The sequence below is a fragment of the Pristiophorus japonicus genome, chromosome 9 (genome assembly GCF_044704955.1).
Source record: "Pristiophorus japonicus isolate sPriJap1 chromosome 9, sPriJap1.hap1, whole genome shotgun sequence".
NCBI lineage: Eukaryota > Metazoa > Chordata > Chondrichthyes > Pristiophoridae > Pristiophorus > Pristiophorus japonicus.
Genome location: NC_091985.1, coordinates 56,780,233 through 56,807,456, shown reverse-complemented (window position 1 = coordinate 56,807,456; position 27,224 = coordinate 56,780,233). Strand labels below are relative to the sequence as shown.

Genomic DNA, 27,224 nt, shown 5'->3' with positions numbered 1-27,224 from the left:
AACTTTAATAACAGTAAAAAAAGATCTTTAAGTCTTTCCTCGACAAACATTGGGCAATTAGTTTAAGCAGCGCTTTAGATGCCTGGACCATTCAGGAGGCGAGTTCCAATATCAACTTGAGCAGGTAGCTCAATTCATGGTGGTGTGCTCCATGCTGCACAACTTGGCTATCAGGAGGGGACAAGAATTGCCTGATGAGTCTGACAGTCCACCTCACCAGAGAGAGGAAGCGGAGGACGAGCAGGCAGACACTGACCTCAACCCACACAATCAGGCTGACACTGAAGCCATGCCCTCGCCCTGTGGACCGCATGAAAGGGCCCGTGGTGGCATGATAGCTGCAAGAGCCTTACGTTAGGAGCTCATCAATGAGCGCTTTGCCTGAAAGAATGCTATTTACAAGGCTGACACACTGCTGGGTGTGCAGGTCATACATCAATGGTGGGCATCACCTTGGTGACAGTTAAAGTTTAAGTTGATTGAAGTTCAGTGTGATTATACTCTTTGATAAGGAATCACCAGCGTGCAACGGTGCAGCTATCTGAGCCAATGCACAACAAGGTTTCGTGAAATAAAAAAATTTAAACTGAACAGTTGTCTGAAATCATCAGTATTTCTGAAGAAGCAACACCCCCCCCCCCCCCGCTTCTCCTCCCCACCTCTACCGCCGCCTGGCCGAGGAGCTCCTTAGGTGATGTTTCATGGGTGGGGCGGGGAGGGGGGGGGGTGGAATAACGGCCGAACCGCTGCTTGGACGGATACGGGAGAGGACGGTCCCGAGGTGTGAACGTGCTCCGAGCCAGAAGCAAGATGTTGCTCCTGGCTCTCGTGTGGTTGGCAATGGGGGTGCGGTACCTTGGGGTGCAGTGCTGCGCTCCGGGACCAGTGGGAGCCCTCTGCCACCAGTGTTCCTGGCTACCTGCTCCAGGGCCTCCTCCATCCCATCCATGTTATATCTTATTTGTTGGACAAAAACTCGGTGCCAACTATGTTCTTGGTGCTTAGTAGGCTTTTTGCTGCTGGTGAATCTCCCACAACAGCCAAACAAGCAAACACCATAGCCACATACGCCTTCAGTCCCTCTTGGCTTCCTCTCTCTCTGTTTCCTCTTCTACGCATGTCATGATGACCCTTGACCTCCTGAATCGTGTGAATCGAGCGTTGCCATGCCATTGCTAAGGATGGCGACACTTTACGGAAGAAGGTCAGCGAGATTTAACACTACAGCCCATTTCATATCGCTCGTGGTAACGCCCAATTTCAAAAATGGAGACTAGGTGCTTTGAGAATGGGCGAGAAACCAGCGATCTGAAAACCAATTTTTACTGCCCACGTCGGAAATAACGCCCATTTTTGGGTGATAAGCACAAAAGTGTAAAATCTAGCCCAGTATCTCTGTCAAATCTTTATCATTTTAAACACTTCAATTAGATCACCCCACGATCTTCTAAACTGAAGGAAATACAAACCAAGTATATGAAACCTCTCCTTATATAACCGTTTAAGCCCTGGTATCATTCTGGTGTTTCTGCTCCTCCAGATGGGATTTGATCAAGGTCCTGTACAACTGAAGTATCACCTCCTCCCTTTTGTAGTCCAACTCCCTTGAGATAAAGGTCAATGTTCCATTACCATTTTTTATTACTTTTTAACTGTACACTAGCTTTTAGTGATTTCTGTACCTGGGCACCTAAATCCCTTTGTACCTCCACAATTCCTAGTCTCTCGCCATTAAGAAAATATTCTGATTTGTCTTTCTTGGATCCAAAGTGGATGACCTCAAACTTCCCCACATTGGACTCCATTTACCACAGTCCACGTCTCTGTAATTTCCTGCCCCCATCTATATAACCTACTGTGCCTCCTACCTTTGTGTCACCTGCAAACTTGGATATAGAACTCTCTCTTCCTTCATCTAGTCATTGATATATATGGTAAAACGCTGAGACTCCAGCACAGATCCCTGTGGAACACCAGTTGTCATAATTGGCCCACAGAACCAAGATGGTAGCCATCTGAGCTTCCATGGTCGTAGTGTTAGTTGCCATAGCAGCTGTCAGCAGAGGCTCCAGCATGGTGGATGCCACTGTCATGTTCATGGAGCTGACTGCAAGGTCCATGTTGAACAGAATGGTCTCCGTGCTCTGCGTGAAGTCTTGACACAAGTTTGAGTCGGACTGTTCCATGCTCTGCAACAATGTGCACAAGGCTGTCCAGTGCAACTAGCATTTCCTGGTAACTGACCATCAGGCTTCTTTGGTAGCCTGGGCCCTCACAGTGAGCATCTGAGTCCTCTGCAGCAGAGCTAGTATGAGATCTCACCCTCTGGTAAGCTGGCACCTTTGTCGTCCTATCCTCCTGTACTGATGCATGTACATTTGTGCGTGCATCCCCCCCCACTCCCCCTCACATGCCCATTTTCAGGCACGATGGAATTTCTAGGCCCATGCCTTTAACTGAGCCAGAGGTAAAGCATTGGCATAATGAGAGGCGATCTTATCGAAACGTATAAGATTATGAGGGGGCTTGACAAGGTGGATGTAGAGAGGATGTTTCCACTGATAGGGGAGACTAGAACTAGAGGGCATAATCTTAGAATCTAGGGCCGCCCATTTAAAACTGAGATGAGGAGAAATTTCTTCTCAGGGTTGTGGATCTGTGGAATTCGCTGCCTCAGAGAGCTGTGGAAGATGGGACATTGAATAAATTTAAGACAGAAATAGACAGTTTTTTAAACAATAAGGGAATAAGGGGTTATGGTGAGCGGGCAGGGAAGTGGACTTGAGTCCATGATCGGATCAGCCATGTTCGTATTAAGTGGCGGAGCAGGCTCGAGGGGCCATATGGCCTACTCCTGCTCCTATTTCTTATGTTCTTATGTTCTGTTGAGAAGCACACAGCGGTTCATAATGCGAGTCGCCAGCAAGCAATAACATCACACACCACTCATATCATTTGACTCTTTGCTTAGAATTGTTGTCCAGTTATAAACAAGTGCAGGACTTTCATTGTCCTATTGGTATTGCTGTCCAACTGACTTTTGGATGAACTTGTGAATAAACACTTTGAAAATAATAATAATTGTAATCCTTAACCAAGTGATTATTCATGCCTTTACTTTGAGCTTAATCATGTCAGGTGAAAGGGATAAGTAGATTAAAGACTGTTAAGTTGGAAACATGATTTCTGTACCATTTGTCTTTTTTTAACCATTTTTCTTACAATGTTTATGATTCTGAAGGTTCTCAATCTAAGGAAAAAGTTTTAACTATGGAATCTATGAAGCATTTGAATGAAAATAATTGGTTGAAACTTCAGCAGGGAGGTGAATAATTTCTGTTCAAAGATGTGAACCGAATCACTAACCTAATTTGATGCCAGTCTGATCTTGCATGCCTTACTGTTGGCAGCCCTTCCATAGTGAATGTGTATTCTTTGGTTGCATAGTGAATGTATTCTTTGGTTGCATTGTGATTGGCATTATCATCAAGCAGCAAGAGGGATTACCCTATTTGACAGAAAGTTGAACAGGACATTCTTACAAAATTCGATTGCGATAATAGAAAGGAACCGTCTTCATGAAAAATGTTTAGCAAACCTTTCTGTTTGTGTAAACATACAAGGGCTGAAATTGTCCTCCGCCCTGTTTGGGGTGGATAATTAGAATCAGTTGGTGAATTACTGCCCCAATCGATGGGGTGGGGAATAGAGGGAGGTTGCCCTCTTTTCTTCTGAAAAATCATTGGGGCGGCAGAACAGCGGAAGTGAGTTGGGAGCTGGGCGGAAGGCTGGCGGTGTCATCAGCGTCGCTGAGCATGTCAGCGCGATGCGGAGGTGGCGCATAGCGCTGACGCTTAGCAACATTCCCCTCCTTCACTTAAAGGGGAGGGATGCTGCAAGGCCTACTTGGTGCCCACTGAACCACCAGGGAGGGCTTCAGCCAGGCCAGCAGTTCAGCACTCAAGAAGGGGCGCAGGGTTGCCTGTTGGTGGCCCGGCCGAACCCTTTGCTGCCATTGTCGGTCCAATTGCAGATCGTCCGACAATTAAAATAAACTGGCGGCTGCGGCAGTGCCGCCCAGCCACTGGCAGCTTCCCGCCGTGCGAAGCTATCGGGGACACCGACAAGTGGTTGTTTGATTATTTAAGGGCAATGTCGCTTCCGGGCCAGGACCAGGCGCTCTAATGACGTCATTACCGCCGTTCGCACAAAAGTGGGACGGACACCTTTTCTGTCTCAGGAGGGCAATGTTCCGATCGTTGGGGAGCCTGCCCCGATCCGCTCTGGAACCAGCAGTAAGGGGGGCAATTTCAGCCCCACAATGTGTTGGTGCAAATCATGTTGCATTGCATCATTTTTATCATTTACACATGGTTTTAACAAGATTAATATAAAGCTGTTTTGACTCTTTCTCCTTTCCAGAGAAAAAGTGGTTTGACAAACTATTTTCAATTAAGACCATGATTATTAGAATTTTCTAAAGTCCAGAGAAAGCTCTGTCATCTTGGGTCAACTGGTTTTACACTAACATAGAACATAATAAAATTACAGTAGTAGTTGCTGATGGCTGCTGCCAGTGAGTATATTTTGCATATATATTCTTGGTTCTGGACAGGTTCATGTCTGAATATATTACTCTAGACACAATGTCATTTCATTATAATTTCGCACTAATGTTTTATTATTCCCAATTGGACCAGATTAAACCGATAGGCAGATTTGTTTAGATGTATTTCACATACACAAAACAAATCACATACATAGCTTTCTCTTATGTGGAAGTTAATTATAATTATTTTTAATTGCTTTAATATCAGAAATATGTATTGATGGTTAGACTCTCCTGCTTAAAACATATTGGACTAGACTTTCGGTACATCGCCCATATAAGGGCTGAGATTTAGGCTATCGCCCATATTTGCTGAGAAGTGGAAACTAGCGCCTGATTATTGCCCATTTATTGCCAGCGCAACTTTCGGCATACATGAATGAGCTGCATCGCCCGGCCTATTGTCATTTTTTTTTTATCATCCTCGTGCGAAGCCAAGAATACTGTTTAGAATGGAAACTAGCGCCCAATAATGTCCCAGATTATCGCCGAGTGTTACTTTAGGTATTTCACCAATAATTCACCCAAATGATCGTTGGCCCAAAAAGACTCTGAAGAAAAGCTGCAATCACCTGACTTTAACTCAACACTATGGACGCCATTTTGTAACTCGGAGGATCTTTAATAAAAGGCTGTTTGATGTGCTTGTCAGGAGAAGCAATTTGTGAGTGATGTTAAGGGCGTTTTTGACTCTTGCTAATCATCTAATCACATTTGTATTTGTTGAGGACAAATTAAGGGCATTTACAGTGATGGGGCTTATAATTTCTCAACCACTGATGACTAATCACATGCTGCAGAATAGAGAAGGGAGAAGATTTATTGAAGAGCATTATGTGCCCAATCAAAGAGGTGGCAGACTGCTGAGGAGGAGGAGACGTTGTACCCATTTACAGGGATAAGCGATCATACCTGGACTTGTCTGATAACACATGCGTTAGGAGGCTGCGCTTCCAAAAGCAGGTCATCAGTGAGATAAGCCAGCTAATTAAGGGAGATTTGCAGCCTACCAGCACCATCAGGACCGCACTGCCCATTGAGGTTAAGGTTACTGCGGCACTTTCCTTCTACGCACCGGGCTCCTTTCAGGTCTCAGCTGGCGACATTTGCGGTATCTCTCAGCACGCCGCACATTGTTGCATTCGACAGGTGACTGAAGTCCTTTACGCACACAGGATGGACTTTATAAACTTCCTTATGACCAGGGAGGCACAGATTGAGAGGGCTTTGGGTTTCTTGAGAATAGCAAACTTCCCCAAGGTGCAGGGAGCAATAGAATGTACTCACATCACCCTGCGAGCACCTTTACAGGATGCAGAGGTGTTTTGGAACCGAAAGGGATTCCACTCCCTGAATGTGAAGCTCGTTATCGACCATAACCAAATAATCATGGCAGTAAATGCAAATTTTCCAGGGACCATCCATGCTGCACACATCTTGCATGAGAGTACTGTCTCTGACCTGTAAAAGTCAGCCACAATGTCATGGCTGAATGCTGGGGGATGAAGGATATGGCCTTGCCAGCTGGCTCATGAACCCCTCTGCGTAAGCCCCAGACAGAAGCCGAGAAGCGCTACAACAAAAACTATACAGCTACACACAATATCGTCAAAGGCAATTGGAGTTCTGAAGCATCTCAAGATGCCTGGACCATTCAGGAGGCAACATATAATACCACCCTGAGCATGTCGCTGAGTTCATTATGGTGTGCTGCATGTTGCATATCCTAGTTATCAGGAGAGGACAACAATTGCCAGATGGGATCGCCGGTCCACCTCAGGAGAGAGGGGAGGCGGAAAAGGAAGACGAGGACGAGGAGGAGGAGGATGACGAGGACCTCGGGGAGGACCATCAGCCTGACGATGAACCATGCTCTCCCCCCCCCACCACAACACTGGAAAAGCCCTGTGGCAGTTACGCAGCTGCAAAACTCTTGCATCAGCAGCTCATAAATGAATGCTTTGCATGAAGTTACGTTGGTGACAGTTAAAGTTGCGTTACGTTTCATCCTTGCCTGGCCATGGCCATTGTTTGCAACCCTTGTATTGATGTTTTACCTTACGTTTGTAGAAGATACTTCACAACAATTGTAAACTTAAATAAAAATGTTTAATAATTTAACACACAATTTAAATTTTTTTAACAACCATATATAACACCCCGAACAGTCAACAATGTTTTGAACAGAACAATATAACAACACCCTCCCACCATCTCCAACAGTCAAATTCAACATTTTTTTTGTAACAACAACAATATACAGCCTCCCCTCCCCCCCCCGCCACCACCTGTGGCCACGCTTCCTCCTGTATCTTGACCCTCCCCCATTTCCCATGTACTCCCCAAGGGGGCGGGGGGGGGGGGTTGGTAGGGGCGGTGACGTCGGCAGAATGACCTCAGTGGTTTGAGGAGAAGACGTTTGCAAAGAAACGTCTTCCGAGTTGGAAGAAAGTTCTTCCTCCTGTCTCGCATCTGTCGTGGTGGTTGCTGGTAAGGCACCTTGGTATCCCGAAACTATTGCGTGTCGTAAGGCATCGACAGTCGGTCGTTCGCCCCATTGCCGCAACTATCTACTCAATGTCCTCCGTTATTCACGCAGACAGTGTGGCAATGTTGCCGGTCAACCCACCAAGCGCCTGGAGGAGTTCTTGACCTATGTCGACGCTCGCCCTTGACAGTGAGACCATTTCCTCATTGACATTTGCCCGTCGCAGAGCCTGCCTACCTCATCGACTCAACCTCCGCGGGGTCAATGTGGGCACTGGCCTTCGAGTGGCCTGCTGCAAGCCGCTTGGCCCCGCTATTTCATCCGTTGAGGATGACTTGGCCGCAGGTACCACAGATGACAACCCTGACTCAGTTTCATTCTCCTCCTCAGTTTCATGTTTGTCACCCGTGGTGATGACGACCTGCAGTTGTACAGGTGTTGGTGCAGGGGCCTCACTTTGTGTCTGGGGAGCTGCAAAACATAATTGAGGTTACTGGAAGAGAAGGAGAAACACGAGAGTACTTGCGCTGCACTGGCATATGTACGAGGAGCAACACTACTGCAATAAATGTGAATGAGATACATTACATATGATTAATATGAGAGTACAGAAGCTGCATGTATAACATTACATCATTCATATATTACAATGAAATGCCATTAAATTATTTTAAATTACCACTGCTTTACACATTACTCTCATGGCACAACAACAGGATCTGCACCACCACAGGTGGCAGAACGATTATGGGTGCCCACTCATGCTGTGGCACGTTCTGCTAGGTCGGTGAGCGGGTGCAGCTCAGCAGGCCCTCCTCCGGTTTGCCTCTGCTCTGCATGATTCTTAGATATCTTCATCTGCAAACGTGACAAGAGCATGGCATAAGCTAATTGAATAAGTACTATTACGGAAACACAACAGATATTGTAATGCACAATTAGTCACCCACATTCTATTCATCCATAACGAACATTATATGCTAATACAGTTTGTATCCACAATGGATGCATGGTTATAACATTTACATTCAGAGAAAATATTTAATAAGATCGTGTTTATGAACCAATGCTTGACACTAAACATCTTGCGTACAATCGCCACGAAAGATCCCATCCACGGGCCGTGCCATTTGGCGCCTAGGGGAGGTGGGCGGTTTATTTGAATCAGTGGAAGTCCCCTGGGGGGGCGGGGGGGTGGGTGGAAATCAGGTCCGTTGCTGAGCTTGGCAATGGCAGGACAGTAATGGGAGGGGGCGCCATGTCCATGGGCTGTGCTCGGAAATCTCTGTGTGGCCGGAGCTAATGTCCCAAAGTATCCCAGGGCAGACAGTGAGCCAGGGCAGCTCTCCCAGTCCAGGCTGGGTCACTGTGTGAGTGACAGCCGCCGGAGACACTTACACAGTCTGGGTTAAGGTGACTGGACCCCTCCATGCTCAGCCGTGCCCCATCCACCAATGTAACCAAAAAGGAAACAGTGTCCAAGTTGGTCACAGCACACAAAAATTTCTCCTTCTAAACTAAAGTGATAGAAATGCCGAATGTTTGCAGTCTGTCTGTTTCCAGTCATTCTTTTAAATAATAATTCATACTGTTAATTAAATATAAGGCACCTCGGCAAAATGAGACTTAATGGGCGCAGGTTCCGACCTCAGTCCAAATCTTAGCAGGGAAGCTACCCAAGATTACCCAGCTTAATTACAATTCATCAGATTTACATTCTAATTAATGAGTCAGTGCATCTTTACAATTTAAAATGTAATAATTTAATACTCTTGCCAAAGCAACGTGGCTGTTCCACCTCTTGCAGCACTGGTCTGCCTCTCGCCTATCATGAACCACAGATGATACAATGGCGGTGATACCGCCCCATATTTTTTGATATGTCCGGCGGGGGGCGGGGGAAGGAGGTTTCCCACGCCCACCCTGGGTTAATTGGCCCCACCTATTTTCAATCTCATTAACAAGGGCCTCATTGGCTTCATCGGAAAAGGCTTTTGCCCTCCTTCTCCCTGACAGCTCCTCCTGCTGCATGCTACTATCGCTTGACATTTTTTACCCTTCACAGACATTTCCTTCTTTCTCTCCCTCTCTTTCAGTCTTCTGAGCATGTGCAGGTGACTCCTGAACTCCTGAATCGCAGGAAAAGTTCTTTGCTTTCAAATAAAACGTGCATGCACAGAACGGTCGTTGCTATGGACGCTAGCCTTGCACGACTGAATTCGTCGCTAAGGCCCATTTCACATCGCTAAAACTTTCGCCCAAATTAAAAAGGTGAAACTAGCGGTTTTTAAAAAGAGCGATATTCCAACAATCCTGAAAAATAAAAAAAGCACTAAGGCTAGAAATATCGCCCATTTCTGGGCTATGGTGATCACAGTGGAACGTCTAGTCGGAGGCTTCCTGTGGGCGGATGCCTCTGACCAGCAAAAAATCTACACATTCATCCTAACTCTGTCTCGAGTTCCAAGGAGACTTGCGCACCAGAGCCTCTATGCGTAGGCCTGCGTAGAGGCTCACATATCCTAGGGGTACATGCGGTTTGCAAGCGCCCCTGGGATCTCGTGGGCTGGCCTATCCAATAAAAGAAGGGATTCCCCATTCATGCTTATGGCAATTCCGTATGTACAGAAAGCCCATAGGGATGAATGGGGATCACATACAAAATACATCTGGACATCAAATAAATAAAAAAAATTACATTTAAAATTAATTAAAACGGCATTTAATTAAACATTTGAAATTTAATTTTGTGAAAAATAAATTTACATGTTTTAACAGGGCTAAAAATAAACGTACCTTATTGCACAGGGTTTTTAATGTTTAAATGATTGCTAAATTGTTATTTTTATGTTTTTTAAAACTCTTACGCTGGTAAAGTCAGCCCTTACGCCTGCTTTTACCACGGGCATTTGCTGGGCAGAAGTTGAGCAAATAGCCCAACTCTCCGCCCGTGGATGCCCTTTTCCTGGGGATTTGGATGGTCTGTTTTGCAAATCGCAAGTTCTGGCTTTTAGCACATGTGCAACGCATGCCTAAACCCGGAACTTGCGTGGACCCCATACAGGCGCGTACACATCCGTAAGGGCCGGAAATTACAGCCCATTGTTTGTGTGCACAGTGCTGAAAAAAATATTCTTTCAGTTTAGCAAAATATCAAAGGCATACCATTCTAGGAATCTGATGTGTGCATGCTAACATTATACAAAGATGGATCAAGTGGATGGTGTTATTTATGTTTCCCTAATTGTCGCCAATGATATTAAATGTTCCACAGATGTCGCCTCCAGTGACATTGCAACAGCAACTTGTTTTTATTTAGTTTGATGTACTTTAATGAAGACAACACATTTTGGTGACACAAGCCCTGATGTCCTTAATGAATTGACTGAGGACTTGTTGCTCAAGTTAATCACAAAACAGAACTTGTTCATGTTGAACATTTGGCTGCTTATTTCAATACTGACTTATTGCTTAATGCTTTCCCACCCAACAATGAGAGAATCTTTAACTATTTGCAGTTCTTGCAACTGTTTTGGGCGGGAAAGTTTTTTTTTAAATGTCAGCTTAATTTTGTTTGATGAATTGTGACTACAGTTATCCCAAATGGTCTCAATTACTTTAATTCTGACTAGTGACCACTGACTATTCTCCTGGGTCCAGAGATAAGCTGGGTCTCTTACGGGTCAAATGGCTGCAAGGGAGACAAGCAAGTAATAGAAGATTGTAACTTCTGTGGTAGACTCTCTAATCCAAATCAGACAGGGTTGCATACCCAAATGACCTGCTGATGTTTGACCAAGCAACCTGGCTTGTTAATTGGACCTGGCTGATAATACTGCAAGACAATTCCATAATGGGTGGTCCGAGATTGACAAGCAGTGCGAACCTTGCCAGTGCTTTATGCTGGTAAACTGCACAGTTTTAGCTAATTAAATTCTAGCAGTACACCTGCAGCTCTGTTATTCAAGCCTGTGTAACTATTTTCTATGGATGGCATGCTGTGTCCATGTTGTATGATGTGCAGTTCTAACCTGTCTGATTCACTTCATTATATTCTTCCCTGTTGGAATGCATATTCCTGTTGAATTCTACTTTTGGCCTCCAATATTCGACCCTGCTTTTATAAATTATTTTTCAGCCTTTCTCTATTATTTCTATCATTATCTCCGTTTTTTTTTATTATGACTTTGCAGTTTCTGAGTTCCAGTAGGTATTTTATGTTTGGGGAGCTTTGGTCTATGTGGGACTCCTGTAACTTTTTTTGCGATCACTTTCTGTTAACAATCTTTCATGACATTTACATAGAATTATATAGAATTTTATAGCATAGAAACAGGCCATTTCACAAGTCTATGCCGATGTTTAGGCTCCACATGGACCTCCTCCCACCTTACTTCATCTCACCCTATCAACATATCCTTCTATTCCTTTCTCCCTTGTGTACTTATCTAGCTTCCCCTTAAATTCATCTATACTAATCACCTCAACCACTCTATGGGCTCAATTTTCGGACCCCCGCTAGAATGGTGTACATCAGAGAGGCCCGCCTAACTTGTAGAACTTAAATTGCACCGAATACTTACCTCGCGATTCTCGGATATATGTCGGGCCGTTTCCAGCTCGGCGCAGCGCAGCAGGAGCTGCTGGGGGCGGAGCTACAGCCCTGTGCCAAAAAGAGTGCCGGCAGCTGTGTGCGTGCGCAGTAGCACCTGGCCCTCCCAACGCGTCCTGTCTCCGGGTGACGACCCTATCCCTGGCCGAAGGGACGTCGCCCCTATCCCGGGCCGAGTGGCCTGACTGCCCTGATCTCTTCGGCAGCAGGGCCTGACCGGCATCTCGTCGGGGGCGGGCCCCGCCCGAGCAGCTCTTCAGCAGGCTGTTGGAGGGCTCCCGGTGATGCAGTAGGTGAGTAGAAACTTTTAAGTTTTTATTTATTAATTTTTAAAAATGTCTTTAAATTAATTTTTAATTTTTTTTGGTTGATTTATCATTTATTATTGATGGCTCTTTATTGGTAAAAGTGAAGTGTTTAATGCTTTGTAAAATCCTCTAACTTCCCTCTAACTTCCTTCCCCCTGCCCCCTCCCCCCACCCCCACCGCCACCACCATCTCTCGCTACCTCCATCTAATTTATAAAGTGTAGGCAAGGTTTTTCTGAGCGTACAAAAATCGACACTTACTCCATTCTAAGTTAGTTTGGAGTAACTTTTCACTGCCTAAACTTGCAAAACAGGTGTAAGTGGCTGGTAACGCCCCGTTTTGAAAAACAAACTACGAAAACAAAACTATTCTAACTAACTCGAACTGGAGCAAACTAAATACCGAGAATTGCGATTTCTAAGATACTCCATACTAAACTAGATGCTCCAAAAAATAGGAGCAACTTGAGCCCAAGATGGTAGCAATTTGAACATTCCCACCACTCTGAGTAAAGAAGTTTCTCCTGAATTGCTGATTGCATTTTTTAGTGACTATCTCATATTTGTAGGCCCTAGTTTTGTACTCCCCACAAGAGAAAACGTCTTTAGGTCTATGTAATGACTCAAGACTCACTCAGGTGCAACCTGATCCATCTTTATTGCAGCCCGAGAGTGTCTGCGTGACAAAGACACCCAGCTTATATACAGGTGACCAAGCACACATGCCACATGCGTACAGCCCGATGACCTCCGACCGCGGCGCCTTCTGGTGTCTGGTGACCCCCAAGCATTAATACATAACAACATCCCCTTTTAAAATCTTAACAAGAGTCTTTTTACAAATTAAGATGGTCTGGGGCTTTCCTCTCACGAGTTGATCGTCTCAGTTCAACTTTGGCGCTGGGCGAGCGTTCCGAGTCCATTGAGACTGAGGGCTGAGTAGCCGATCTGATGGGAGTGGTCATGACCACATCAGAGACTGAAGGTTCAGTCAGTAATGTCAGCAGAGTCTTCTGATGAGTGAACAATGGTTGGTTGTTCACTGACTGCATCTTCCTCACGCGGTTCCAGTTCATCCGTGTGCCGCAGTTTAACCTGGTCAAAGTGTTTCCTGCATGTTTGCCAATTCTTTAGCACGACAATAAATAATCTGTTACCCTCCTTGGCTGTAACAGTGCTGGCGATCCACTTTGGACCTTGACCATAGTTCAGTACATGAACCGGATCGTTGACCGAGATGTCACGTGACACAGCAACACGAACATGACACCATTGCTGACTTTGACGTCTGTTTTCAACACGATCATTCAAATCAGGATGAACAAGAGAAAGCCTGGTCTTGAGAATTCTCTCCATCAGTAGTTCAGTAGGAGGAACCCCAGTAAGCATATGAGGTCTTGACCTGTAACTGAGCAATATACATGACAACCCTGAGTTATACTTTGCTTGATCGTTTGAACGGCACGCTCGGCTTGACCATTAGAAGCAGGCTTGAATGGAGCTGATCTCACATGTCTGATGCCATTGCATTTCATGAACTCCTGGAACTCAAGACTTGTGAAGCAAGATCCGTTGTCGCTCACAACAATGTCAAGCAAACCATGAGTAGCAAACATGATACGAAGGCTCTCAATGGTAGCTGTAAATGTGCTGGATGACATCATAACACACTCGAACCACTTAGAATATGCATCTACTACCACAAAGAATATCTTTCCTAGGAACGGGCCTGCAAAATCAATGTGGATCCTCGACCATGGTTTGGATGGCCACGACCAAAGACTCAGCGGCGATTCCACTGGTACTTTACTTAGCTGCATGCAAGTATTGCACTGTGGCATGCATGATTCCAGATCAGAGTCAATTCTAGGCCACCATACATGAGACCTAGCAAAATGGACTTCATGACAATACCAGGATGAGTGCTATGAAGTTCACGTACAAATTTTTCTCGACCTTTCTTGGGCATGATTACACGATTACCCCACAGTAAACAGTCTGAATGGACAGCTCATCCTTGCGACTGTTGTAAGGTTTGGTCTCCTCACGCATCTCCATAGGTATGGCAGACCAATCGCCACTGAGTACACACCATTTCACAACTGATAAAATAGGGTCATGGCTGGTCCAGATCCTAACTTGTTGAGCAATGACAGGGGTTCCTTCACACTCAAAAGCATCCATTACTAACAGTAGATCTGCAGGTTGAGGCGTCTCCATCTCAGTTGTGGGTAAGGGCAGATGGCACAATTCTCAGTACCAGGTCTGTGACTGGTGACGTAATCATAGGCAGACAATGTCAGTGCCCACCTTTGAATGCGGGACGATGCATTGGTATTAATACCTTTGTTTTCCACAAACAATGAAATGAGTGGCTTGTGATCCGTTTCTAGTTCAAAACGAAGACCAAACAGGTGCTGGTGCATTTTTTTTACCCCATACACACAGGCCAAAGCTTCTTTCTCTGCTATACTGTAAGCTCTTTCCGCTTTAGACAGACTTCTTGAAGCATACGCAACAGGTTGTAGCTTGGCCGATTCATTTGCTTATTGGAGTACGCAGCCAACCCCATATGATGAAGCATCACAGGCCAATACAAGACGCTTACACGGATCATAATGAACAAGCAACTTGTTTGAACATAGCAGATTCTTGGCTTTCTCAAAGGCTGTATCTTGAGACACACCCCAGACCCAGTTGTCGCCTTTTCTTAGTAACACATGCAGTGGCTCTTGTAAAGTGCTCAATCTGGGTAAGAAATTACCGAAGTAGTTGAGTAGCTCAAGGAACGAACGCAGCTCCATCACATTCTGAGGCCTGGGTGCATTTTTGATGGCCTCCATTTTCGAATCAGTGGGCCTGATGCCATCAGCAGCAATCTTCCTCCCGAGGAATTCGACTTCAGGTGCCAAGAATACATACTTTGAGTGTTTCAGCCTGAGTCCCACTTTGTCCAGACGCTGTAGGACTTCTTCAAGATTGTTCAGATGGTCAGCAGTGTCGCGACCTGTGACGAGAATGTCATCTTGAAACATAACAGTTCTAGGAACGGACTTCAGTAAACTCTCCATATTCCTCTGAAATATGGCTGTAGCTGAACGAATCCCAAAAGGACACCTGTTGTAAACGAACAGTCCTTTATGGGTGTTGATGCAGGTGAGTTTCTTCGAGTGTCGACAAGCTCCTGGGTCATATAGGCCGACGTCAGATCCAGTTTCGTGAATGACTTTCCACTGACTAGCATGGCGAACAGGTCATCAGCCCTCGGTAACAGATACTGATGCTGTTTCGAAAATCGGTTAATCGTAACCTTGTAGTCTCCACAAATCCTGACAGTGCAATCACTCTTCAACACAGGAATAATGGGACGAGCCCACTCGTTAAACTTGACCGGTGATATGATCCCTTCACACTGGAGTCTGTCAAGCTCAATTTCAACCTTCTACCTCATCATGTACGGAATAGACCGAGCTTTGTGATCGACAGGCTTTGCATTGGAGTCCAGGTGAATCTGCACCTTGGCTCCCGTAAAATTACCAATGCCCGGTTCAAACAAAGAAGGAAACTTTTTCAATACTTGAGCACATGAAGTATCATCCACCGAGGACAACATCTTGACATCATTCCAGTTCGGCTTGATTTTCTCGAGCCAATTCCTGCTGAACAGTGTTGGACCATTACCTGGGACGATCCATAATGGTAGCTCGTGAACCACACCGTCATGACACCTCGATTGCTACACTGCTGAGCACCGGCATGAGTTCCTTAGTGTAAGTACGCAACCTGGCATTGACTGGACTCGGCTTCGGTTTCGCAGCTTGTCGAATGTCCTTTGGCTCGTTATCGACTGGCTCGCACCCGTGTCCAGCTCCGTTGATACAGGCACGCCATTCAGCTTCACATTAATGACTATCGGCTGGCTCTTGCTCAGGAACGAATATAGTCCATGCACTTCCTCCTCGGGTTGCGTATCCGGGCCATCGCTGAACTAGTTCTCATCAACCACGTGGTGAGCCGCACCACGACTGCCCCGTTATGGACACATCCTGTGAAGATGCCCCACTTCTAAACAGACACTGATGAGGCCGGTGATTGCCCCACAATGTCAACAGGGTGAAATCTGGTTCGAACCAGTTGGCAAGCTCTGAGCAGTGGCAGGTTTCACGTAAGCAGCTCTGCCCGAAAACGACGCCATCTTGTACTTGCCATGGAACTTCGACTTGTCGATGATATCTGCCTCAAATTATCATCCGTTGTCATGCATGCCTAGGCAGTTGCGATGGCCTTTTTCAAATCCGGCGTCTCTGCAGCCAACAACTTGCTGAGGATTGCATCATGGCTGATGCCTATCATGAAGACATCAAGCAGCATGTTCCCAAACTTGCACGGCTCAGCAAGACGTCGCAGGTCAGCGACAAATCCCGACACGATCTGGCCCTTAGCAGGAACATGCGTGTAGAAGCGATGGCATGATATGGTGATCCCCTCTTGTGGCTTCAGATGGTTACCCGCCAACGTACACAATTCCTCGTACCCTTTTTCCGCCGATGTACAGGTGAGAGAAGATTCTTCTTGAGGCCGTAAATTTTCGGACCACAAACGGTGAGGAGAACTGTCCTGCGCTTAACGGCGTAGGCCTCTACCTCCATGCCATTGGCCACAAAATACTGATCCAGGCAGTCGACAAATTCCGCCCAATTCTCGCCCTCCATGAATCTCTCCAGGATTCCAACCTTGCGCATTGTGCATGCAAAGGTTCTTATATTACCTCGTCGCCAATTGTAATGACTCAAGAGTCTGGTTACTATAAACTCACTCAGATGCAACCTGATCCATCTTTATTCCAGCCCGAGAGTGCCTGCGTGACAGACACCCAGCTTATATACAGGTGACCAAGCACACATGCCACATGAGTACAGCCCGATGACCTCCGACCGCGGCGCTCTCTGATGTCTGCTGACCCCCAAGCATTAATACATAACAGTCTACTCTATCGACCCCTTTACAATTTTAAAGATCTTTATCAGGTCACCTCAGTATTTCCTTTAATAGAGAAACGATCCTCAGACTGTTCAGTATTTCCTGATCGTTGTACCTTCAGTTCTGGTATCATCCTTGTAAATCTTTCTTGCACTTTCTCCAGTGCTTCTATATCCTTTTTGTAATATGGAGACCAGAACTGTACTCTGTGATCTAATCAAGGTTCTATATAAGTTCAACACAACTTGTCTGCTTTTGAATTCTATTCCTCTAGAAATGAATCGCAGTGCTTTGTTTACACTTTTCATGACTTTGTTGACATGCATTGCTACTTTTAATTTGTGAATCTGTACCCTGAGATCCCTTTGCATCTCTACCCCATTTAGACTCTTATTTTCAACGGAGTATGTGGCCTCTTTATTCCTCCGACTAAAATGCACTATCTCACATTTATCTATATTGAAATTCATTTGCCATTTACACGCAAATTCTGCAAGTTTGTTAATGCCTTCCTGTATTTGGTCACAGTCTTCTGCATTATTAACTATACCCTTCCCCCACCAATCTGGTGTCATCTGCAAATATTGGTATTGTATTTCCAATTCCCATGTCCAAATAATTTATGTAAATGATGAACAACACTGGTCTCAGCATTGTGGAACACCACTTCCCACCTTTTGCCAGCCTGAGTAACTACCTATGACCCCTATTCTCTGTTTATGTTTTGTAGCCAGTTTGCTGTCTATTCTGCTACTTGTTCCCTGACCTTAGTCATGAGCCTGCTATGCCGTACTTTATCTTAAGGCCTTTTGAAAGTCTGTGTACATTACATCCACTGCATTATCCTTGTCGACTCTTAATTCTTCAAAGAATTCAATAAGGTTGGCCAAGCATGACCTTCCCTTTTGAAATCAATTCTGATTATTCTTTATTATTTTCGGTTTCTAAATTTTTCCCTTTTACATCTTAGTAAATATTCCAATATCTTTCCTACCACTGACTTTGAGCTAACTGGTCTATAGAACACACCCTGGGAACTATCTCCCTTTTTGATTAAAGGAATAACATTAGCTGTTAGCCAGTCGCCTGGCAGTTTTCCTTTTCTATAGAATTTTTAGATATGTATATCTTGGGGAAGAGTGACCATAATATGGTGGAATTCTGCATTAGGATGGAGAATGAAACAGTTAATTCAGAGACCATGGTCCAGAACTTAAAGAAGGGTAACTTTGAAGGTATGAGGCGTGAATTAGCTAGGATTGATTGGCGAATGATACTTAAGGGGTTGACTGTGGATGGGCAATGGCAGACATTTAGAGACCACATGGATGAACTACAACAATTGTACATTCCTGTCTGTCGTAAAAATAAAAAAGGGAAGGTGGATCAACCGTGGCTATCAAGGGAAATCAGGGATAGTATTAAAGCCAAGGAAGTGGCATACAAATTGGCCAGAAATATCAGTGAACCCAGAGACTGGGAGAAATTTAGAACTCAGCAGAGGAGGACAAAGGGTTTGATTAGGGCAGGGAAAATGGAGTACGAGAAGAAGCGTGCAGGGAACATTAAGGCAGATTGCAAAAGTTTCTATAGATATGTAAAGAGAAAAAGGTTAGTAAAGACAAACGTAGGTCCCCTGCAGTCAGAATCAGGTGAAGTCATAACAGGGAACAAAGAAATGGCGGACCAATTGAACAAGTACTTTGGTTCAGTATTCACTAAGGAGGACACTAACAACCTTCCGGATATAAGAGGGGTCAGAGGGTCTAGTAAGGAGGAGGAACTGAGGGAAATCCTTATTAGTTGGGAAATTGTGTTGGGGAAATTAATGGGATTGAAGGCCGATAAATCCCCAGGGCCTGATGGACTGCATCCCAGAGTACTTAAGGAGGTGGCCTTGGAAATAGCGGATGCATTGACAGTCATTTTCCAACATTCCATTGACTCTGGATCAGTTCCTATCGAGTGGAGGGTAGCCAATGTAACCCCACTTTTTAAAAAAGGAGGGAGAGAGAAAACAGGGAATTATAGACCGGTAAGCCTGACATTGGTAGTGGGTAAGATGATGGAATCAATTATTAAAGATGTCATAGCAGCGCATTTGGAAAGAGGTGACATGATAGGTCCAAGTCAGCATGGATTTGTGAAAGGGAAATCATGCTTGACAAATCTTCTAGAATTTTTTGAGGATGTTTCCAGTAGAGTGGACAAGGGCGAACCAGTTGATGTGGTATATTTGGACTTTCAGAAGGCTTTCGACAAGGTCCCACACAAAAGATTAATGTGCAAAGTTAAAGCACATGGGATTGGAGGTAGTGTGCTGACATGGATTGAGAACTGGTTGTCAGACAGGAAGCAAAGAGTAGGAGTAAATGGGTACTTTTCAGAATGGCAGGCAGTGACTAGTGGGGTACCGCAAGGTTCTGTGCTGGGGCCCCAGCTGTTTACACTGTACATTAATGATTTAGATGAGGGGATTAAATGTAGTATCTCCAAATTTGCGGATGACACTAAGTTAGGTGGCAATGTGAGCTGCGAGGAGGATGCTATGAGGCTGCAGAACGACTTGGATAGGTTAGGTGAGTGGGCAAATGCATGGCAGATGAAGTATAATGTGGATAAATGTGAGGTTATCCACTTTGGTGGTAAAAACAGAGAGACAGACTATTATCTGAATGGTGACAGATTAGGAAAAGGGGAGGTGCAACGAGACCTGGGTATCATGGTACATCAGTCATTGAAGGTTGGCATGCAGGTACAGCAGGCGGTTAAGAAAGCAAATGGCATGTTGGCCTTCATAGCGAGGGGATTTGAGTACAGGGGCAGGGAGGTGTTGCTACAGTTGTACAGGGCATTGGTGAGGCCACACCTGGAGTATTGTGTACAGTTTTGGTCTCCTAACCTGAGGAAGGACATTCTTGCTATTGAGGGAGTGCAGCAAAGGTTCACCAGACTGATTTCCGGGATGGCGGGACTGACCTATCAAGAAAGACTGGATCAACTGGGCTTGTATTCACTGGAGTTCAGAAGAATGAGGGGGGACCTCATAGAAACGTTTAAAATTCTGACGGGGTTAGACAGGTTAGATGCAGGAAGAATGTTCCCAATGTTGGGGAAGTCCAGAACCAGGGGTCACATTCTAAGGATAAGGGGTAAGCCATTTAGGACCGAGATGAGGAGGAACTTCTTCACCCAGAGAGTGGTGAACCTGTGGAATTCTCTGCCACAGAAAGTTTTTGAGGCCAATTCACTAAATATATTCAAAAAAGAGTTAGATGTAGTCCTTACTACTAGGGGGATCAAGGGGTATGGTGAGAAAGCAGGAATGGGGACTGAAGTTGCATGTTCAGCCATGAACTCATTGAATGGCGGTGCAGGCTAGAAGGGCCGAATGGCCTACTCCTGCACCTATGTTCTATGTTTCTATGTATACTAGTGCCCCTGTTATCTCTTCCTTAGCTCCTTTGAGTATGCGCGGATGCATCCCACCCGGACACAGGGTTTTATCCTCTCTAAATTTGTCTAGTTTATCAATTACATGCCCCTCTTTCTATCTCAAATGTCTAAATATCCTTTTTAATCTCTGTTTATAATGTCATGTTCATCGTGTTAATCTCTCTGGTTTAAAAACTCTTGGGATGTATTTGCTTTCAACTGAATTATTAATTTCTAACAGCTACTTGCTTTTATTTATTGTTACTGACTGCCTGTAGTTTGCATTTGAATGGTTTCAAGTTTTCAGATTTTAGAAAACAACTTTTCAAGTCGCTCAACATTCTATTGGCTTTGTTTTATTACTGCGCGATACTGGCTAGATATGTTGGCTGTTGAGTCCACTAAGACTGCTAGGTTACTTTCAACTTCATCCTCAACTATTTCAACACTATTCACGAAGTATACGCATTGTCCATTTTTCTCTCCTATTTGCAATACATCTGCATTAAATTTCATATTGTATATTTTGCTTAGCTCATTCTGTAGTTTCTGGACTGCGTCCTTCAATTTCACTGTCCTTTCCAGTTAGGTATAATCTATATATTTAACCAATTTGCATTGAGTTTCAGTATCTAAGTTATTGAGGTAAATCAATACGAATAGTAATCCCAACACTGAGCCCTGGTGGAGCCTCACTCAGTATTTCCCCCAGCCCTGCCATTACTCTTTAACCAGTACCTGCTGTTTTTTCACCTTTCAGTCAGTTTCTTATTCGTACCCAAGGTGTCCTGAATCGCCACATGTTTGAGCTTAATTTATAATCAGATGGCTTTTGTAAGTCGAAGAACATAAGAAATAGGAGCAGGAGTAGGCCAAACAGCTCATCAAGCCTACTTTGCCATTCAGTAAGATCATGGCTGATCTTCTACCTCAACTCCACTTTCCCGCCCTATCCCCATATCCCTTAATTCCCTTAGTGTCCAAAAATCTATAATCTTTGTTTTGAATATACTCAACAACTAAGCATCCACAGTCCTCTGGGGTACAGAATTCCAAAGTTTCACAACTCTGAGTGAAGAATCTTCTCCTCATCTCTGTCATAAATGGCTGACCCCTTATCCTGAGATTATGGTCCCTAGTTCTAGACTTTCCAGCCAGGGAAAACAGCCTCTCAGCATCTATTCTATCAAGCCCTCTAGTCAACTTCGATGACACTTCCACAAAGAAATCAAGGAGGTTGGTCAGATAGGTTCCATAAATACCACTTATTTTCACTATCTGAAAATTGTATGCAGAATTGCAGAACTCGGACAGCAAATCACGCTAAAGTATAGAAGTTTGAAGGATTTGACACTGAATATCACTCTGCAACAAATCACTTGCATTATTCATAGCCAGCCATGACATATGATGTTTACTTGGTTACTGTTGTAATCCTCAAGTTTACTCTTGATGATCAATTCCATTAATGTATATTGAATTAATCCAAGAAGCAGTCCTGGATGCATTCTCAAAAGCACTACTTTGACCCACATGCATCACCTTTATTCCAGTCTATCTTCAATAATTAATATCATCTAATATTATTACCCTGTTGTTGGCTATCTCCCTGAACTATCTGCCGATCTCTATCTCATTTCCACTGTCTGGTGGTCTGAATTGTACCATACCCCTTCCTATTACTTCACTCTATTCATATGGATTCTGTCTTAATGCAACCCCCTTAGAATCTGATGCTATGATAGAACCCTTCACTAACACTGCCCCGAGACCCTGATTTTTCCTCCCTATCTAACCAGCAATATTAAGTTGCCATTCCACTCCAAACTTAAGCCATATCTCCATTATAACTGTTATATCATATTCCTCCAGAGTGATGAATGATTCTAACTCTCCCATTTTGTTTTGAATGGTGTGTGTATTCACATAAATACCACTTATTTTCACTATCTCTGAAAATTGTATGCAGAATTGCAGAACTTGGACAGCAAATCATGCTAAAGTATAGAAGTTTGAATGATTTGACACTGAATATCACTCTGCAACAAATCACTTGCATTATTCATAGCCAGCCATGACATATGATAAATGCTTTCACCAATGTGGTGGGTCTTGCAACTCACAAGTGAATTACAACCTGCTCATGAGTGAAAATCTTCATCAAATTCACAGCTTGTAGTGGGTTTTCAATTGGGGGAAAAAATAATTTAAGTGGTGTTTTTGTAGCCCAAGGAAATCATTTCAAACTGGTTGTGGTACCACTTCTGTTACTGCAGTATCATAACTGTGGCGATGATCTCCACTGATCCCCCATATTGGAGAGTGTATTATAATTGCTTTACATTGTAATCTATTAGACAGTTTATATTCCACAGAACTACTTCAATGGGAAGCAGGTCTGTATATCACCTTGCCATGCACGAGAATGCCCCCATTTATATTATAGTGGATTTCAGAGCACAAACAACTGCTATGTGCAGTCTGTAGTAGTTGCTTATCACCAGCAACGCTGTACTTCTAGCAGTACAGGAGAAAAGAGCCTCAAGTGATACTCCATGCCATGGGAAGCAGAAGAACTGCCTCATTTGTATTGCAATGCAGTTTCCAAAGGTGAGACATCTGGTCGTCTGAAGTGAGCCTTCAGTATTATCGTAAATTGCAGGCTTCAATTTTAAAAATAACTTCATTTCAACAGTAGAACAGTATCTTACAAATATTATGTTGGAAGTGTTTATTAAAGCATCTTGTATTATGAGGTCTGAATTGCCAATACACAGCTGCATATAATACATATGGCTGTGGTCACACCCATTTATGGGCCTGAAATATACTGCGATAACTTTATTTTATTTGCTGGCAGTAAGGCAGTATAGGCTTAGTGTGGCTTACTTTCCTTCCCAACTCTCAACAGTGCCCTTTATTTTCTCCCAGGGAAAATAAACTACAGATGTTTAAAAGCAATTTTAGAATGCACCAGTAACATTTATGTTGTAGCTACCTTCACATTAATGTAGTGTTTTCTGATTTCCAGATGCACCAGTTGGAGAGGCAAGTAATTGATGCCAACCGTCATGCTGAGAAGGCTTGCCAGCAGGTAGTGTATAAGCAAATGCGCCTCTTCCTCACCTACAGTATAGAATTTCTTGAGTAGCCAAGAGCCTTAAATGTCACTTCTTCACACTTGGAATCATTAACTTGTAAGCATCTGTATTTGGGTTCCTCAATCAGCATCTGTATTTGAATACTGCAAAATGGAAATTATAAAGCACCATTATCTTTGAAATCCCTCATGGATCCATCTTTGGTCGTCTCTTCTTCACTTGCATGCTGTTCCTTGGTAACTTCACCCACAGACATGAGGTCAGATTCCACATGTACACTGATGACCGCCAGCTCTACCTCTTTCCCACCTCTATTGACACATCAGTCATTGAAGGTTGGCATGCAGGTGCAGCAGGCGGTTAAGAAAGCAAATGGCATGTTGGCCTTCATAGCAAGGGGATTTGATTACAGGGGCAGGGAGGTGTTGCTACAGTTGTGCAGGGCATTGGTGAGGCCACACCTGGAGTATTGTGTACAGTTTTGGTCTCCTAACCTGAGGAATGACATTCTTGCTATTGAGGGAGTGCAGCGAAGGTTCACCAGACTGATTCCCGGGATGGCGGGACTGACCTATCAAGAAAGACTGGATCAACTGGGCTTGTATTCACTGGAGTTCAGAAGAATGAGAGGGGACCTCATAGAAACATTTAAAATTCTGACGGGGTTAGACAGGTTAGATGCAGGAAGAATGTTCCCAATGTTGGGGAAGTCCAGAACCAGAGGTCACAGTCTAAGGATAAGGGGTAAGCCATTTAGGACCGAGATGCGGAGGAACTTCGTCACCCAGAGAGTGGTGAACCTGTGGAATTCTCTGCCACAGAAAGTTGTTGAGGCCAATTCACTAAATATATTCAAAAAGGAGTTAGATGAGGTCCTTATTACTAGGGGGATCAAGGGGTATGGCGAGAAAGCAGGAATGGGGTACTGAAGTTGAATGTTCATCCATGAACTCATTGAATGGCGGTGCAGGCTAGAAGGGCCGAATGGCCTACTCCTGCACCTATTTTCTATGTTTCTATGACCCCATCCACTGCCTTTGTGTTATTACACTGCTTGTCCAACATCCAGTCTTTGAGTCTTAATTTGCTCCATTTAACCATTGGGAAGATTGAAGGCTTTGTCTTCAGCCTCCATCACCACCAACCCTACTAGTTTGCCACTTGTCTCAGGCGCAACTAAATGGTTTGCAACCTCAACAGCCTGTTTGACCTACACCTGAACCTCTGATGGCCCAGAAGTGCACTCCTGCTTCTCCTGATCCCACAAGGAAAGTAAAAACACTTGCCTTAATCTCCTGGTCCTGATCCTCTTCTTGCTTGACTTTATTATTACACATATTTAGGCAATAGCTGTTAAGTGGACAGATTTTTATATCTCAAATTCAACACCTGAAAAATGTAACAAGTTAACAGAAAGCGTGCTAGAAATTTGGTTTAAAATTGCTCATGGTCTTTATTAATAGCTATTCTATTATAATTTATTGTGTTCTATTAGAACTCCAAAATAGACTCCTTATACTTTCCTGTGAATAAGATGATATTATTCTGCAGTAATAGTTCCATAAAAGCATCTCCCAGTATTACACGGCAATGTAATTTCAGCTCACTGTTGCATGTTATTAGAATTGTTTCCACATTATTGAGAATTAACAACATTTATTGTGTCGGTTTTCTACATCGTGACCATCAAGTAAGTGATTTACATTGAGGTGTTAGTCAATTTCTTCCTACTTGTTGGTTGAGTATTTAAATGTGTTTTTCTCCTTCCTGATTGGTTAATTTTTACTTTCATTATTAATCAAACATAGAAACATAGAAAATAGGTGCAGAAGTAGGCCATTCGGCCCTTCGAGCCTGCACCACCATTCAATATGATCATGGCTGATCATGCAACTTCACTGCTGCCTTCTCTCAATACCCCCTGATCCCTTTAGCCGTAAGGGCCACGTCTAACTCCCTTTTGAATATATCCAACGAACTGGACTCAACAACTTTCTGTGGTAGAGAATTCCATAGGTTCACAATTCTCTGGGTGAACATAAGAACATAAGAATTAGGAACAGGAGTAGGCCATCTAGCCCCTCGAGCCTGCTCCGCCATTCAAAAAGATCATGGCTGATCTGGCCGTGGACTCAGCTCCACTTACCCGCCTGCTCCCCATAACCCTTAATTCCCTTATTGGTTAAAAATCTATCTTTCTGTGATTTGAATACATTCAATGAGCTAGCCTCAACTGCTTCTTTGGGCAGAGAATTCCACAGATTCACAACCCTCTGGGAGAAGAAATTCCTTCTCAACTTGGTTTTAAATTGGCTCCCCTGTATTTTGAGGCTGTACCCCTTAGTTCTAGTCTCCCCGACCAGTGGAAACAACCTCTCTGCCTCTATCTTGTCTATCCCTTTCATGATTTTAAATGTTTCTATAAGATCACCCCTCATCCTTCTGAACTCCAACGAGGAAAGACCCAGTCTACTCAATCTATCATCATAAGGTAACCCTCTCATCTCCGGAATCAGCCTAGTGAATCGTCTCTGTACCCCCCCCCTCCAAAGCTAGTATATCCTTCCTTAAGTAAGGTGACCAAAACTGCACGCAGAACTCCAGGTGCGGCCTCACCAATACCCTATACAGTTGCAGAAGGACCTCCCTGCTTTTGTACTCCATCCCTCTCGCAATGAAGGCCAACATTCCATTCGCCTTCCTGATTACCTGCTGCACCTGCAAACTAACTTTTTGGGATTCATGCACAAAGACCTCCAGGTCCCTCTGCACCGCAGCATGTTGTAATTTCTCCCCATTCAAATAATATTCCCTTTTTACTGTTTTTTTTTCCAAGGTGGATGACCTCACACTTTCCGACATTGTATTCCATCTGCCAAACCTTAGCCCATTCGCTTAACCTATCTAAATCTCTTTGCAGCCTCTCTGTGTCCTCTACACAACCCGCTTTCCCACTAATCTTTGTTTCATCTGCAAATTTTGTTATACTGCACTCTGTCCCCTCTTCCAGGTCATCTATGTATATTGTAAACAGTTGTGGTCCCAGCACCGATCCCTGTGGCACACCACTAACCACCGATTTCCAACCTGAAAAGGACCCATTTATCCCGACTCTCTGCTTTCTGTTGGCCAGCCAATTCTCGATCCATGCTAATACATTTCCTCTGACTCCGCGTACCTTTATCTTCTGCAGTAACCTTTTGTGTGGCACCTTATCGAATGCCTTTTGGAAATCTAAATACACCACATCCATCGGTACACCTCTATCCACCATGCTCGTTATATCCTCAAAGAATTCCAGTAAGTTAGTTAAACATGATTTCCCCTTCATGAATCAATGTTGCGTCTGCTTGATTGCACTATTCCTATCTAGATGTCTCGCTATTTCCTCCTTAATGATAGCTTTAAGCATTTTCCCCACTACAGATGTTAAACTAACGAGCCTATAGTTACCTGCCTTTTGTCTGCCCCCTTTTTTAAACAGAGGCGTTACATTAGCTGCTTTCCAATCCGCTGGTACCTCCCCAGAGTCCAGAGAATTTTGGTAGATTATAACGAATGCATCTGCTATAACTTTCGCCATCTCTTTTAATACCCTGGGATGCATTTCATCAGGACCAGGGGACTTGTCGACCTTGAGTCCCATTAGCCTGTCCAGCATTACCTCCCTAGTGATAGTGATTGTCTCAAG

The 27,224-nt window shown here is 44.2% G+C and overlaps 1 protein-coding gene across 2 annotated transcripts in view; it reads left to right on the top strand.

The window, feature by feature from the left end:
• Window positions 1-27,224, top strand: part of plekhh2 (pleckstrin homology domain containing, family H (with MyTH4 domain) member 2) — a 229,085-nt gene that overhangs the window by 52,433 nt on the left and 149,428 nt on the right. For both annotated transcript variants that reach the window (XM_070889372.1, XM_070889371.1), the window contains exon 3: window positions 23,464-23,526. In XM_070889372.1, coding sequence (XP_070745473.1) covers window positions 23,464-23,526 — 63 coding nt within the window. The remainder of the gene's footprint in view (window positions 1-23,463; window positions 23,527-27,224) is intronic.